A 15626-nucleotide genomic window follows, 5' to 3' on the forward strand; every position below is an offset into this window, starting at 1 on the left:
ATTTTATCAAAACCACAAATAGAGACATTGAGTAGAGAGTTAAATATGTAAGACTCAAGGAAAAAGATCTGGCTGTTAATGACAGATTTTGCAACCAATGGCACTTGAAGTTACTGGAATAGATGAGCACCCTGGGCAGATCCCGCCAGGAAGGTCATTACTGCAGCTCGCAGGGCTCACGGCGGGGCAACAGTATTGGGCACATTTCTCCCTTGGTGGCAAGCATAGCACTTTTCAGCACCATGAAAGGTGGCCAGCAGGGATGAAGCTTCCCGATGAGGACCAGCTTGATTTCTGCATGTCCTCAAGCTTGGAGTGTCTTCAGCAGCAGGGTCTTACCATTAAGTTTTGGGGCATAACTAACAACAACAGTGACAATGGCAGGGATGATTTGGGAGTAACCATTTGCTTTCTGATTGGATTTAAGACCCATTCCACAAGACAGAACTCATGTCTGGGCCAAGAACCGGTGGCTGGGCCCTAGTGGAAAACCTACTCCTATTATTTTGTTAACTAATATAGATTTTAGGCTGTGTCCCACATACTTATACCTGTAGGCCACTGCAGCTCTCAATTCTCAGCAGAGAAGCTGCTTTTTGCAGTAGATGGCATTACTACAGACAGTCACATCACAATGCAGAGAGAAAGAGGCTGGGGAGCGCTCAGCCCTAAATGGGACATCAATACCACAATCCCTAACCCCAAGGCTCAGGAATCATCTCAGAGGAAGAGTCAGGAAGATCAGCCAGGGGTAGTGGAGGACTCCTTAGGAAGTGTTTTCTGGCTATTACAGGACAACCGCCAACATGACCTTACAGGGCTACGGCTGATGAACAAGGCCTACAGAAGAGCAAGCCAGCCAAAGTCCCAACATGAATGGGGAAGGGGCTCTCAAACTCCCACCTCTGGATAGGCACTACAGGCAATTGATAGGGGAAAAGAGATGGTTTTCTTTGGATGCAGTTCTTAACAAGCTGCCCACATTCCAGCGGATGGCCCTGCACCCATACACATACTTAATGGAAGCATTACATGGACTCGGTGGGTTTACAAAGAGCTCATGAATTTGAGAGGAAAAAGTGGTAGAGGTACAGGAAGAGTCGAGAGGGGAAAAATTCGATCAAAGCACATTACAACACAATCATGTGTGAAACGCTCAAACAATGGTTGTTTTTACTGCTGGGAAAATCAAAGGAAATGGAATGGGTTGAGCTGGACAATTTTCAAGTCAGACTTGGAGGCTAAAGAGGTAGAAGAGAAAAGAGAAGGTGAAATGGCATGGTTAACTGTGTGTGTGGGGGGGCACAAACAGTACGATGTAAGATTCACCAATCTAGCGATAACTACAGATCCTATGGCATGGTGGGAAGAGAAGGTAGCATCAGGTCGAGGAGTGAACTGCAGTGAGCACAGAGCGACAACAGATACTTCTGAATATCTTTAAATACTGAGAGGAGAGGGGAGAACATAGCCCAAACCCACGCCTGTTTTGTGGGAGAAATAATAAACGGCTTTCTATGAAACTGTCCAATAAACAGGCAGCAACTGTGGGCTGGACGACACATTAGTGTTTAATCTAGAAAGTCACAATGCTGCTCTAAGAACTTTCACAACTTGGTATTTGTCATGGTCTTTTTACTTGTGTGAAAACCTCCTAGGAGTGGGACGTCATGATATAGGCCTGTAGTCTTAGCTACTAGGGAGGCTGCCATGGAGGATGAGACGTTCAGGGCGAGGGTTACCCGAGACCTAAAGAGACCCTGTTTCAAAATAAAAAGTGGGAGAGCCTGGGACTAGAGTTCACATGTAGAGCATGTCCCTAACACATGTAAGGCCTGGGGATCATTCATGGGGTTCATTCACAGTTCAAAAAACAAAACGCAGACCAGAAAGAGAGGAAGGAAGCCGGGGCAGGGGGAGGGAGAGAAAGAAAAAACAAAGAAACTTCCTAGGAGTCTGTGTAATAACATACTTCATTTGTTAAACAACAACAAAAGTATGTGCCGGGCGGTGGTGGCGCACACCTTTAATCCCAGCACTCGGGAGGCAGAGCCAGGTGGATTTCTGTGAGTTCGAGGCCAGCCTGGGCTACTAAGTGAGTTCCAGGAAAGGTGCAAAGCTACACAGAGAAACCCTGTCTCAAAAAACAAAACAAAAACAAACAAAACAAAAAAAGTATGTTTAGGGGGCTGGAGAGATGGCTCAGCAGTTAAGAACATTGGCTGCTCTTCCAAAGGTCCTGAGTTCAATTCCCAGCAATCACATAGCCATCTGTAATGAGATCTGGCAGCCTTCTTCTGGCCTGCAGTGCAGGCCTACATATAGACAGAATGCTGTATATATAATAAATAAATAATAAAAATCTTTCTTTAAAAAGTATGTTTAATATGATAGTTAATAAAATACAAATCCCAGTGCAATAAGAGGTAACTAAATTTCTGGCTTAAAATAAATTGAAATTCTTAGACTTTCAGAAAATAGATTATTACTCAAATATTCAGAATACATACATAAAATTTCATAGCCTCCCTTCAGACCTCCTTCCTCAAAACAAACCAGCACAAAGCAGACAGGAACCGTATGGCTCCTGCACAGTACGAGTCGGCATTTGAACTTCCCTTCCCGTTCTCCAGGTACCCATCACCGTACCTTCTCCAGCTCCAGCACCTGCAGCTTCTGTTCTTCATCCAGACTCTGCGTTCTGCTTTGCAGAAAAGCTCTTTCCTCTTCAAGCTGACATAATCGCTCGTTGGCTCGGGATTTTTCCGATTCTAAATCTTTAATTGCTACTTCCTGGGTCATCTGAGTTGCACGAAGCATTCCAATATGACCTAGAAACCGTCCCCCACAAAGAAAATCTCCTTAATTTTTAAGTCCATTGACATGGAAGTGTCTCTAGTGACATTAAACTGGACTTCATGCCTGAGTGGCCACACGGCTCTCTTTTGGCTTCCTCGCTGTACAAAGGGAAATGTTCACCATGGGACCGTCTTAGCCAATTATAATCCTTTAAAATAGAAAGTCTATTTTCACACCTAATGTTGCTTCCTTGTATCATTTCACCTTTTACAAAAGGAGAGGGATGCAAGCTGAACAAGCTGACTAGGAGCAACTCCTCCATAGCTGATGTAAGAGTCTCTTGGGAGTAACTCAGGAAAGAGGATGCACCGTGGGATACTATGGTAGGAAAATGAGCCGTTCACTCTTTTCTGTTCTCTCTTTCGCTGCCACCCCTCTTGGTCTCTGTCTCTCTCTGTCTCTCTCGCTCTCTATTCAGGGAACAAAGGCTGCAGACAGTAGTGGAGTTTCAACTGAATTTGTTTTATAGGAAGACTAGATCGAAAAGCAGAGGACAGCACATTCATGAAAAGATAGAAGAAATGACAGTCAAACTGGGTGAGGCATGGTGGATGGGATAAATATGACCAAGACATATTGTTTACACGCGATGAAGACATACTGTTTGCATGTTTGAAGCTGTGGAAGAATAACTAGAAGACATGCTAATTAAAAATGGGTGAGGGGAAGGGACAGGTAAAGGGAGAGATGTGAAATCTAGAGTGTGGAACAGGTTCTCCTGGAAAGATTCACTGCAGCCAAGATTTTTCAAAGAACCCTGGACAAACAGCCAGAAAGAGCCTACTGCAGCCCAGGCAGTGAGATAACCTGAGGTAGGCCCAGCATCTGTGGGCTCACAAACTGCATGATTCTGATGCATGCTGCAGGTCATTAAAAATGACTACTTTATGGGCCAGAAAAGTCACCATGAGCCAAGGAAAGGAAGGGGATCCTGAAACACCTTCACTGGATACACTATCCACTTAGACAAAAATGCAAGTTCAGACTACCTGGACCAGCATCTTCCTACGAAAGGGCTTACGAAATGAAGAACACTGGCCACATCGGATGGCTGCCTCAGCTGTCCTGTGTCAACTCAGCTTTGTTCCCTACATACAGATTCTTCCAGAGTCAGACAGACAGACAGACAGATGGAAGGAGGGAAGGAGGATAGGAAAGAAAAATGGCTTATTTTTGTGGAGTGTATTCTATAAAAATATACTTCTAAAACCAAAAAATATGAGGCCTCCTGAGGCAAGACAGAAAGACGTGATAAGATGGGGACATGGGAAGGAAAAGGATCCGCTAGACTCAAGATCAGGTGAGCTCTCACCAAGTGAAGGTTAGCATCCCAGTGCAATCAACACGTGTTGTAGAAACTGCACCCACAGAGACAGTGCTTCTTTTACATAAAGATGTTCCCAAATAAAGTAAAAACAGCAAGAAACTTCGCTTAAGGCTTGAGCACACATAACTTTGAGTCTGGCATTCTGCCTTCCCTGAATATTTTCTGGGAACTTCACAAACTAGGCTATTCAGTTTTGTTGACAGTAAACACTTCATGTGATCTGAGGGTGTTACCTTGACTAAAATCCTAGCTTAGAACACCCCAGGAACCCCCTTTCAACCTCAAATTCCTTGACAGCTCTAAAGCTGACAACTGGAAACGCACCAACATCATAAACATGGCTACTGGAAAGACAGCAAGGTGCAGCTGTCCCTTGAGAAGCCCACACCCACATGTGGGTGTGTCTCATTGGTTCAGTGATCACCTCTTTTCTGTTGACCCTGGGTTTAAATCTAGGTTAAAAATCTCTTCAGGCAAACAACTCTGCTTCACACTGACTCATCCTGAGCATCCTTTCTGCAGTGAAGTCAAAGACCTGACTTCAGTGGAGTCCTAAAAGGAACCCTTGCAGGCTGCTGGGGGTGTGGGGGGGTAGGGGCTGCGTCCCTTACAACTGTTGACAATCTCATCATTTCATTGTTATAATTACTCAACAAGATAATAGAGAATTAAAAAAACAGTCTGAATAATTTCAAAATGTTAGAAAGAATGGTAAACACTAAATCAGAAGAACTTTCAAAATACTCAGCTACTGTTTTGAATGGGCAGCAAAGTGCTGGTTTTAGCTGAGCACCGCACCAAGCTATGGGTGGACATACTAGCTTTGAGGACAAGGTCTGAAGCTTGCTGCTGTAAGCGTTCCCGGGCAGCGGCTAGCTCACTCTCCACTTCCTTGTGCTTGCTTAACAAGGCCATTTCTCCCTCCTTGGCATCATCAAGCTGTTTTTGAAGAACCTAAGAAAGATCAAATAGCCATAATCAAAATGCAAACATGACACTAAGCTAAATAATTTATTTAAATTACAAGCAACACCTTTCTTTCTCTTACTGGAAAGTTCTGCGGAACTAGGATTGCTTAGTTTTAAATCTGTTAGATGAGGTAACACAACATGACATTTTAAGTCATATGACCCAATTAGGGAAGTCTATTTCTACCCTGCCTAATGAATTTTAAAGCTCTGCAGATCCTAACACAGCCAGGAAGATTTCTGTATCATCTCAACAAGACTTGTAGAGGCTTTGGGGATCTTTTCTGCATGTGGACTACCTCTTATTAAATTCTACTTTTTGTTTGGTTGTTTAGTTGGTTTTTTGAGACAGGGTTTCTTTGTGTAACAGCCCTGGCTATCATCAAACTCACTTTGTAGACCAGACTGACCTCAAATTCAGAGATCTGCCTGGCTCTGCCTCCTGAGTGCTGGGGCTAAAGGTGTCCACCACCAAAAGCAGTAGTTTTTTGTTCAGTGTCTAAATACCAAATAATGAGGCAGATCATCCTTACTGAAGATAAAAAGGAAAGCACAATTAACCCCTAAGCTCAATATTTTAACTCTGATGGAAATACTAGTAAGCTGTTTAAATGAAACTCATTCATAGTATCAATAAAATTTTAAATTTATCTTTTGGGCGCTTGATGTCTAAACTACTATCAGAATGAGTAAAGGCAATAAAAATTACCCTTTCAATTTTTTTCCTCACAAAGGCCAAGACAAAAATGGGGTGGGGGATGGGACTATAAAGTGGTATGAATATATGAACAGCTGATCCTAAAGTCAGCCAGGTTGCTCTCCAAATCAATAAAGTAATGCATATGAGAAAAGCGGATACGGCTGAGCAATGGCTTAGCAGTTAAGTACTTGCTGCTCTTGCAGAGAACTTGGGTTCAGTTCCTAAGTGTCCACACGGTGGCTTATAACCACTCATTAACAGATACATGCAGGTAAAATACTCATACACATAAAATAAAATAAATCCAAAATAAAGTTTTTAAAAGTGTGTGTGTGTGTGTGTGTGTGTGTGTGTGTAGTGTGTAGATTGCTCAGTGGGTAAACTGTCTATGATCCAAATGTTCGGACAGGGTTCAGATTCCCTAGAACCCAGCTAGAGCCAGGTGAGCATGGTGGCGCTTGCAATGCCAGAGCCAGGGAGACACAGAGGCCGGGACACCCTGGAGCAAGCTGGCTCCCCTGAATATCTGAAGTGGCAAGTGGGATCCTCTGGCTTTAGCAAGAAACACTGCCTCAACAGAGAAGGTGGAGAGCAATCTGAGAAAATACCCCATGTCAACCTCAGATTTACACACACACACACACACACACACATACACACACGCACGCACACGCACACCACACACATGTACACACATCAAACACATATAAAGAAAGAAAAGACTAAACGACCCATGCCCACTCACCTGCACATTGCTCTCTGCTGTGGCCAGTGCCACCTGCAGCTTTTGGCATTTGTCAAGAAGACTGCTGGCTTCATCCTGCACCATCTGCAACTCAGTCTTCAATTTCCCGATGGTTTTTCGCAGAAGGGCTTCTTGTCCCTGGAACTCTTTGCGGAGATCGGCCTCCTTGTCCCTGCTAGCCTGCAGGCTTTCTGCTGTGAAGAGCTGGGACCTTTTCAGATTATCGAGCTCACGCTCATAGAATGACTGAGCTTTGTTCAACTTGCCTTCATATTCCTCGATGAGTTTTTTCTTTTCAAGTCTCAGCTCTTCCAGGGTGCTGTTCAAGGCCTCCACCTCCATCCTGTGCATCTCCTCTGCTTTCTCCTGCCCCTTATTCACTGAGAAACTGTGGTCCTGCTGTGACTTCAACAACTCTTGGACTTCCCGCCTGTGGGCGGTTCTCAGATCTTCCAGGGCCAACCGTTTGTCCTTTTCAAACTGTACCTGCAGCTGTCCAAAGCTCCTCAACCTTTCTTCAAACTTCCTTCTGATCTCTTCGACCTCCCGCGACATGGTCACTATGCGCTGGACATGCTGGGCCTCTGCACAAAGTTGCATGTCCTCAACTCTGTGCTTATAGGCTTCAAACTCCGTCAAAGCCTGCTGCTTCATCTTCTCATGATCTTCCAAAGAGGCTTCCAAAACTTGAATCTTTCTCTTAAGGTCTAACTCTTCTGTTACCTTGCTTTTGTAGAGCAGTATTTTTTCTCTTGTTTCTGCAAGAATCTGTTGGATTTCTTCTTCATGTGCATCTTTGAGGGCCTGAACTGCAGACTCGTGTTCATCGTTTTTAGTATTTAAAGCATATATTACCTACACGGTTTGGAAGAAGGGAGGAGAATTCAGCACATATTCTGTTACATCTTGAAGTTAATTCTTTCATCTGAATTGGTCTTTTTTCTATGCCCATATTATTTCTGGAGAATATCAAATACCGAAACATCATGCAATTGTTTTTGTGCTCACAGACTGACTGGCTTTGAAAATCCTTATCCTGGCACAAACTTTTAAATTGTCATTTTAAAACATATAAGATCGCTCATTTATAAAAGTGCACAATTACAATCCCGACACTCAGGGGACTGAGGAGGAAGGACAGAAAGTCACTAGACACAGTGAATTCCAGGCCGCCTTGGAATATATAAACTCTGTCTGTCTGTCTCTCTGTCTCTGTTTCTGTCTCTCTTCCCATCTCTTTCTCAGAAAAGCATTCAACATTAAGAATGTTGTCCTAGAAATGAAAGGAAGAAAGGAACAACAGAGGCCGTTTGCAGAGATGGTAGTTCTCTGCACACCCAGGCCAACATGGTGACCTTGCATCATGGCCTTGTGTCATATTTCCATGAATGGAAAGTGCTGTGATCCCATCACGACAGGAGGACTGAGAAGGAGTAGAAAAGCCCATGATGACCTCCCAGGCTAAGCTATACACAGGCAAGGCATCTTTGTCAAAATCAGCAACAACAACAACAACAACAAAAGGAAAGGTCTGAAGTTGTGTTACCTTTTTTAGTCTTCCATATTCCTTTCCACTAAAACTCCTATCGTGAGAAACCGATTGTCTATTCTGGAGGTACACTGCACAAAGAAGTATACACCCATATGGAGCATATCGGTATCTTCCACAGGAAATATTAAAATATATTTCTAAAAGCTCACAAATGAACAACAAAAGGATGCCAAATGCAATAAATCAATACTACCCCCATAAATTACCACTTGAAACATGCCATTATTAAGTTACAGTCTTTAAAAATTATTTTTACGTTTATTTATTTTAGTATGGGGGATGGCACATGCCATGGTACATATGTAGAGGTCAGAGGGCAGCTCTGGAGAATTGGTTCTCTGCTTCTACCTTGTAGGACCCAGGGATCAAACTCAGGCAATCAGGTTCACTAGCAAGTGCCTCTATCCACCGACCAATCAGCCATAGTTATGGTCATTTTAAAATAAGAATTTTATATATGAAGATTCAAGTGGAGAGGGTGAGGAGACAGGTGGGTTCCTGAAGCTGATTGGCTAGCCTTCCTAGAGGAATCCATGAGCTCAAGGCTCAGTGACAGACCCTGCCATCAAGGAGAGACACCAGCTTCAAATTTGAGCCTCCAGATACATGCTTCCATGTGTAAAAGCATCTGAACATATGGCTGTACTTATTCACACTGACGAATACACAAACACAAATAAGTTTACAAGTCCAAGGAAAAACAAGTCATTTCTTGAATAGTTTTTTTTTTTTTTCTTCTAATGTTGGCTGCTATGGGATGGATTCTATTTCTTCCAAATCTGTATTTTGAAACCCTACCCCTGGACATGATGGCATTTGGGAGGCAATTAGGTTTCAGTGGGTCACAGGGTAGGGCCTCATCTGTACTGAGTCCTTCCGTCTCTACGACATGAGCACCCTCACATGTAAGCCAGAAAGAGGGCCCTCATAGGACTGAACTACCTGGCATCCTGGGCGTGGGACTCGAAGCCTCCAAACTGGGAAATAAATTGTGTTGTTGCGTGCATGTGAGCACGCAGGTGTACAAGCAGATACACGCATGCAAAGACCTGAGGTGAACATTAGGTATCTGCCACTATTGCTCTCGATCTTACTGTCTTGAGACAATGTTTCTCATTGAACTGGAACTTGTCACTTTGGCTAGATGGCCCCATGATCTCCACTGGCCACTGCTCCAATACTGTAGCTATAGGCATATGTGGCCATCCCTGGCTCTTTACACGTGTGCTGCGGATTCAAATACAAGTCCTCAAACTTTCTCAGAGAGCACTCTTCCCTAATGAACCATTATTCTAGCCACACATTGTAGAGCAGTTTCCTCGGAGATTGAAACATTCCATCCTGCAGGGAAGCTCATTAAGAAAGGAAATAAAACAACTCAATATGAAGGCTCCAGGAATATAGAAATATAAAATTGTAAACCTAAAAAATGAAAGCTGATAACCATCAGCTCTAAAGGTTAACTTTTAACCCCCCTTGCCCCTTATAGCTAACAACTGCCTGGACCAAAGTTAACTTTTCAAGATGTTTCTATGTGCCAGGCGGTGGTGGCGCACGCCTTTAATCCCAGCGCTTGGGAGGCAGAGCCTTGCAGATCTCTGTGAGTTCAAGGCCAGCCTGGTCTACAGAACGAGTTCCAGGAAAGGCTCCAAAGCTACACAGAGAAACCCTGTCTCGGGGGGGGGGGGGGGGAGAGAAAGATGTTTCTATGTGACTTCTAGCATGCATCCCATGCCTGATGCTTCCCCCCTTACTATAAAAAGGGTACCAGAACCCGTCTCCAGGCCACAGTCTCATAATCCTGTAGTCTCAGCTAGCTGATAAGCTTTTGTGCCCTGTGATGATATTTTCTTCCTCCTCCTCCTCTTCACCCTCCTCTTCTTCTTATTTTTTTTTTTCTGGAATAAAGTTTGCTTCTGGTTTTAATTGACTTTGGTGGTCTGTCCCCCATTATTGCATGACCCCAGACTCAACAAAAATAACTTCAGGAAATCCATGAAACTGGCCAGCTTTACAAGATCCCTCCTTTCCCCCCAACTCTCAAGACAAGCCTGAAAGAAGCAGACACCAGCCAAACACAGCAGGTCTCAGTCTCAGACTCTCCACCTTCCCTTCACAACCCCATTGCCTGCAGATCAGGATATCAAGCTCTGAGCTACTTCTCCAGCACCATGCCTGCCTGCTGCAACACTCTCTATTATGATGATAATGGACTAACCCCACAAAACTGCAAGCAAGCCCTCAGTCAAAGGCTTTCTTCTAAAAGTTGCCTCAGCCATGGGGTCTCTTCACAGCAACAGAAGAATAATTAAGACACCCCATAAAAGAAGCAAAGATGAACTTCCTAGAGGAAATAAAGACCAACTGAGCTACCTGGAAAGGAACTTTCCAACCTTTTGCGCTGCATGCAGGCTGTGTAGTGAGCAGGTTTCCAGTTTTTTTTGTTTTTGTTTTTGTTGTTGTTGTTGCTATTTTGAGCTGTCACTCATGATGGGGTGGGATTTGGAGATGCAGCTGTCTTTGAGTCCCAGCTCTTGTAAGTGACCTCTCACCCGTATCTCTCTAAATGACCCTAATAAAATGCATCGGTTCACAAAGCTGGACTTTAGTGGTATCCATACTTTTGCTCTGTCATGGGATCCCTTTCTGAAGTGAGTATACATGTGCATGTTGTATGTGCCTAGGAAAAGCCTGTCATGCGACACCACAAAAAATTAATTCTTGATGTTTATGACATAGACTTATGGTGTTTTATTATGACAGCTGGATCCTATTATTACACTGGTAATATATTAACATGTTCCTAATTAAAGTCTACTAACCAGAAATAAAGTATATTCATTGCAAAAAGAAAAAGAAAAAAAAGGAAAGAAAAGTATATTTGTAATAAAGGCCACCCACCAACGCAAAGTGTGTTATATTAGCTTATTAAATAAAATAACTTAGGCTTCACTGTAGCATATTATACTGACTGACTTACCACTGCTAAAGTGATTTATCACTGTACAGGGGAGGGTATAGTAAATACAATGTAGTACCATAAAACCATCAAAAATACTTCTAAAAAGGGTCCAAAACAGCTTTGTATTCCAACAATGAAAAGCCCAGGACAGATAGATTCATTGCTGAATTTCAGCAGATCTTTAAGAAAAAAAAATAACAATGATGCTCCTCAAATTATTCCATAAAATGGAATGGAAAGAATGCTTCCAAGCCCATTTCACAATGCAGTATTACCCCAATAACCAAACTCTGTAATAATACAATATCACCACCAGACCAATTAAACAGAGACTGAAAAAAAAGTACTTAATACATTACCTGCAAATTTACACATTTAAAAAATGATATACCATGATCAGGGTGCTCCCACTCCAGGGGTGCAAGGATAATTAATTCATCACACACAAGTTGATACATTTCTGAACAAATCTCCATTAACTCAAGAAATCGTAGCAAGAACCAACAAACAGGACAGCATCAAACCGAAAACCTTCTGCTCAGCAAAGGAAGCACCAGAGTGAAGAGACGACATACAGAATGAGAAAGAAATCTTTGGTGGCTGTTCTTCCAGGAGGGCTCAATACCCAGAATACATAAAGAACTCAGAATATGCAACAGCAAAAGGCTCAATAAGAAATGGGCAAAGGACATGGACAGACACTTCCCGAGCTTCAGGTGGGCAATAAGTATAAGATACAGAAAAAGTGTTAATATCCTCAGCTCTCAGGAAGGTGACAGGCAGGGGACCAGTGAGATGGCTCAGCAGGTAAAGGTGCTTGCCACTAAGCTTGACAGTTCTGAGCTTAACCCTAGAAATCACATGGTGGAAGGAGAAACCCCAGTCCCCCAAGTTGTCCCCTGAACTCCACACATGCACAGTGGCCCAAGCACACACACAATAAACAAATACATAAACATGTAAACAAATACTTAAAAAGGGTTTTTCTGTCTTCAGTAAATTAATATTCTTGATGATAGATCCCCAATGCCAATAGGCAAAATTTGCCATCTGAAAGATCTGTAAAACTATATCTTTAAAATAGCCTAAAAACTCTGATTTTTAAAAAGCATATAATATGCATAACACGACATAATGACACTGTTCTAACACTTTTAAATTTTTTATTGAAAATAGATTTTTTTTCATATAATATATTCATTCTGGTTACTGTTTGTACTCTTCCATCTCCTCCCAGACCCTCCTCCCCTCTTCCCCACCCACCCTAATCTATACCCTTTCTTTCTCTCTCTCATTAGGACACAAACAGGAATCTAAAAACTAGTAATAAAATAAGATAAATCAAAACCAAACAAACCAGAATAGAATATAGAAAACGAAGAAAAAGAAGGAAAACAGTCAACGAAAACGTTCAAGAAACACATATAGACACAGTGACACACAGTTGCACACACAGAAAACCCATAGAAATATAAAACTGGAAACCGTAATAAAGGTAAAAAAAAACAAAAACAAAAACAAAAAAACCAATGAATCCCTGATGAAACATTATTAGACAAAGAAGCCTTAAAAATGCCACTGAGTTCACTTTGTGTTGTCCAACTACTGCTGGGCATATGGCCTGGCCTTCAGAGTGGAGTGAGAAAACAAATGTTTCATTTATGAGTGGTTATCAATTGTAGATAGCCTCTATTAGGGATGGAGCTTGTACACACTTCCTCTCTCACTGCTGGGACCCCATCTGGCCCAGACCTGTGCAGGCTCTGTGCATGCTGCCACCATCTCTGAGAGTTCAAATTTCTGTGGCTCACATTGATTTACATGGCCTTCATGGTTTGCTTTGTTTTGTTTTTTTTCTGGAGTCCTCAATCTCCAACAGGCTCTTTCACTCTTCCTGCCTATTCTTCAGCAGGGTTCCCTGAGCTCAGAGGGGAGGGATTTGAGGGAGACATCCCATTTAGGACTGAGTGTTCCAAGGTCTCTCACTCTCTGTACATTGTCCAGCTGTGGATCTCTCTGTTTCCATCTACTGCAGGAGGAAGCTGATGATGACTGAGCAAGGCACTGATTTATAAGTACAGCAGAATGCTGTTAGCAATCATTTTATTGCTAGGTTCCTTAAGCAGAACAGTAGTACCTAGCCTATCTAGTCTCCGGTTCTTGGCAACCTAAGCAGTGTCGGGGATGGGTTCCATTTCATGGAGTGGATGTTAAATCCATCAGACGATGATCTTGCAGGCAGGTCACCACTGTAGATTGAAGGGGTTGTAGCTTTCTTCCTTGGTTACTTTCAGAGTACCTCCTAGTACTATGAACACTGGTCAACAGGGCTAAGGGCTCTAGGTAGGCCCCAGCTCAACTTCTCCATATTCAGTAAGTTGTGTAGGTACTGTCTTCAGTACTAGGGGTGACTATCTGACTGTGGTGAATAACCTTGGAAACAGCCTGGATTGTTCAGAGGTTTCCATGGGGCCCCTTTGCTAACAACTCAATTATATGTAACCCAGTTTCAGAACTGGAAGTTTCACTTGGCAACATGAGATGAATAGTGGGGTTCTAACTCCCCTGTTACTTGGGGATTCTATTTAGATCACCTTCGTGTGTGTGTGTGTGTGTGTGTGTGTGTGTGTGTGTGTGTGTGTGTGTATTTTTTAAGAAGCATCTATTTATTAAGTTTCCATATGATCCTTCAAACATCCTTAGTTTTAGCTGTCCCTCCTTCATCCCCCTTCCCCCCTCCTCCTCCCCATTTCATCCTCCTGTTGTAGTAAACCCCCCTTCCCACCCATCCATAACTATCTATTCTATTTTCCCTTCTAAGTGTGGTTGTGGCTTTAACAAAAGGCGTCTTCTGAAGCCAGGACAATATGGCACCATCCCTGAAATGAGTGACCTTTGAAATCTGGGAAAGGTACCATGCCCTTTTCTTCGAAGGCAGCTGAACAGGGAGTGGGCCAATGGCTTCTGATATGCAATGGAACAGCAGATGAAACAGTTATTCTTGAAGAATAACTAAGCTCACCCCTCTCAATAGTAGACTGGCATTTAATAGAGGGCCGTGGAGAAAAACAGGATGCCGAGATGAAGCCACATATACACAGCCAAGAAAAAGGGACAGCTGAATTAAAAAAAAAAAAATCAACAATTTCCAGAATTTAAAATCCTGAATTATGACATGACACTAATGGAATTCAGGTGTTTCTGGTACATGGACTGCTCTAACCAAATGTGAGGTCAAACTGTTGACCTTGTATACATCCTAGTTCACAAATGAGTCTGTCAGATACGCTAAGCCTATAGGCTGAAGATGATGCCCCAACACTGCAGAGAAACCTCAGGTGACTGTCCAGGTAGCTGGCTATTTCTGTCAATTCACATTTTTTTTTTTTTGGAAGCTGTTTGCATGCACTTCCTGTTTTTATTTTTTTATTAGGTAGTATTATTTCCTTCTTGGGTCTCTGAGGGAGCTGAAGATCAGTTAGTTATAGTTATAGTTTTCCTTGTTAAGAATTTCAGAAAAGAAACTCACTAGAGTTTTTGAAAGATGTTATAAGACATTTCCGTTAGTAATATAAGTTAGGATAGAAAGTGAATCAGGTACATTTTGCACTTACCAAAATAGGATAGATAATGGAATTATTTTCTCTGAAATTGTCAAATACAAATGGACTAGACATTGTTTAGGTTTTTATTGCTTGTATATATGGTATATAGTCATTTTACTTTGTATATAGTTTTTCTTATATTAGTCTCGCCCAGTCCCTTACTCTATACCTAAATTCTCTAGTGATATGGATTGTAACTTATTATCAAGGACTTAACTACTAACATCCACATATAAGTGACTACATACCATTTTAAACAAATACTTTAACATTTTTCAAGGGTCTGGAGAGATGGTGAAGAGCACTGGCTGCTCTTCCAGAGGACCTGGGTTCAATTCCCAGCACCCACACAGTCACTCATAACCATCTGCAACTCGGGATCCAGGGCATCTAACACCCTCTTCTGGTCTCTGCATGCATCAGGCATGCATATGGTGTGCAAACATGCATACACATGTTCCACAGCCAAAATACCCAGAGATGTAAAAAAATAATTTTAGAGGCATGGAGATTCCATCCACCCCAGCCAAAAGGGCTGTTATCAAGGATGCAGAATTAATGAACACTTACCATGCAAAGGAGCAGGAATCCTTTCTCCAACACCCCCCACCCCAAGGTTGCTATTTCTCCATAGCTACCATTCTAACTAGGGTAAGAAGGGATCTCAGTGTAGGGCTAACTTGGATTTTGTTCATGGATAGTGAGGTTGGACATTTCTTCTGTCCATTTCTGTGGTCGTCTGAATGAGAACGTCATCGTCTGTACCCTGCCCCACCAAAGGCTCATATGTTTGAATGCTTGGTCATTAGGGGGTGGCACTACTTGACAGAGATTAGGAGGTGTGGACTTGCTGGAGGAAGTGTGCTGCCAGGATGGGCTGTGGGGTTTCAAGGACCCAAGCCCCAGGC

At 42.7% G+C, this 15626-nt stretch overlaps 1 protein-coding gene across 9 annotated transcripts in view; it reads right to left on the reverse strand.

Annotated features, from left to right (window-relative positions):
• Fam184a (family with sequence similarity 184 member A) overlaps positions 1–15626 on the reverse strand; it is a 148792-nt gene that overhangs the window by 59936 nt on the left and 73230 nt on the right. For all 9 annotated transcript variants that reach the window (XM_036168593.1, XM_036168590.1, XM_036168592.1 and 6 more), the window contains exons 2-4: positions 6600–7454; positions 5005–5140; positions 2650–2831 (exon numbers count right to left, since the gene is read on the reverse strand). In XM_036168593.1, coding sequence (XP_036024486.1) covers positions 2650–2831; positions 5005–5140; positions 6600–7454 — 1173 coding nt within the window. The remainder of the gene's footprint in view (positions 1–2649; positions 2832–5004; positions 5141–6599; positions 7455–15626) is intronic.

Source organism: Onychomys torridus, chromosome 19, assembly GCF_903995425.1.
Source record: "Onychomys torridus chromosome 19, mOncTor1.1, whole genome shotgun sequence".
Lineage (NCBI taxonomy): Eukaryota > Metazoa > Chordata > Mammalia > Rodentia > Cricetidae > Onychomys > Onychomys torridus.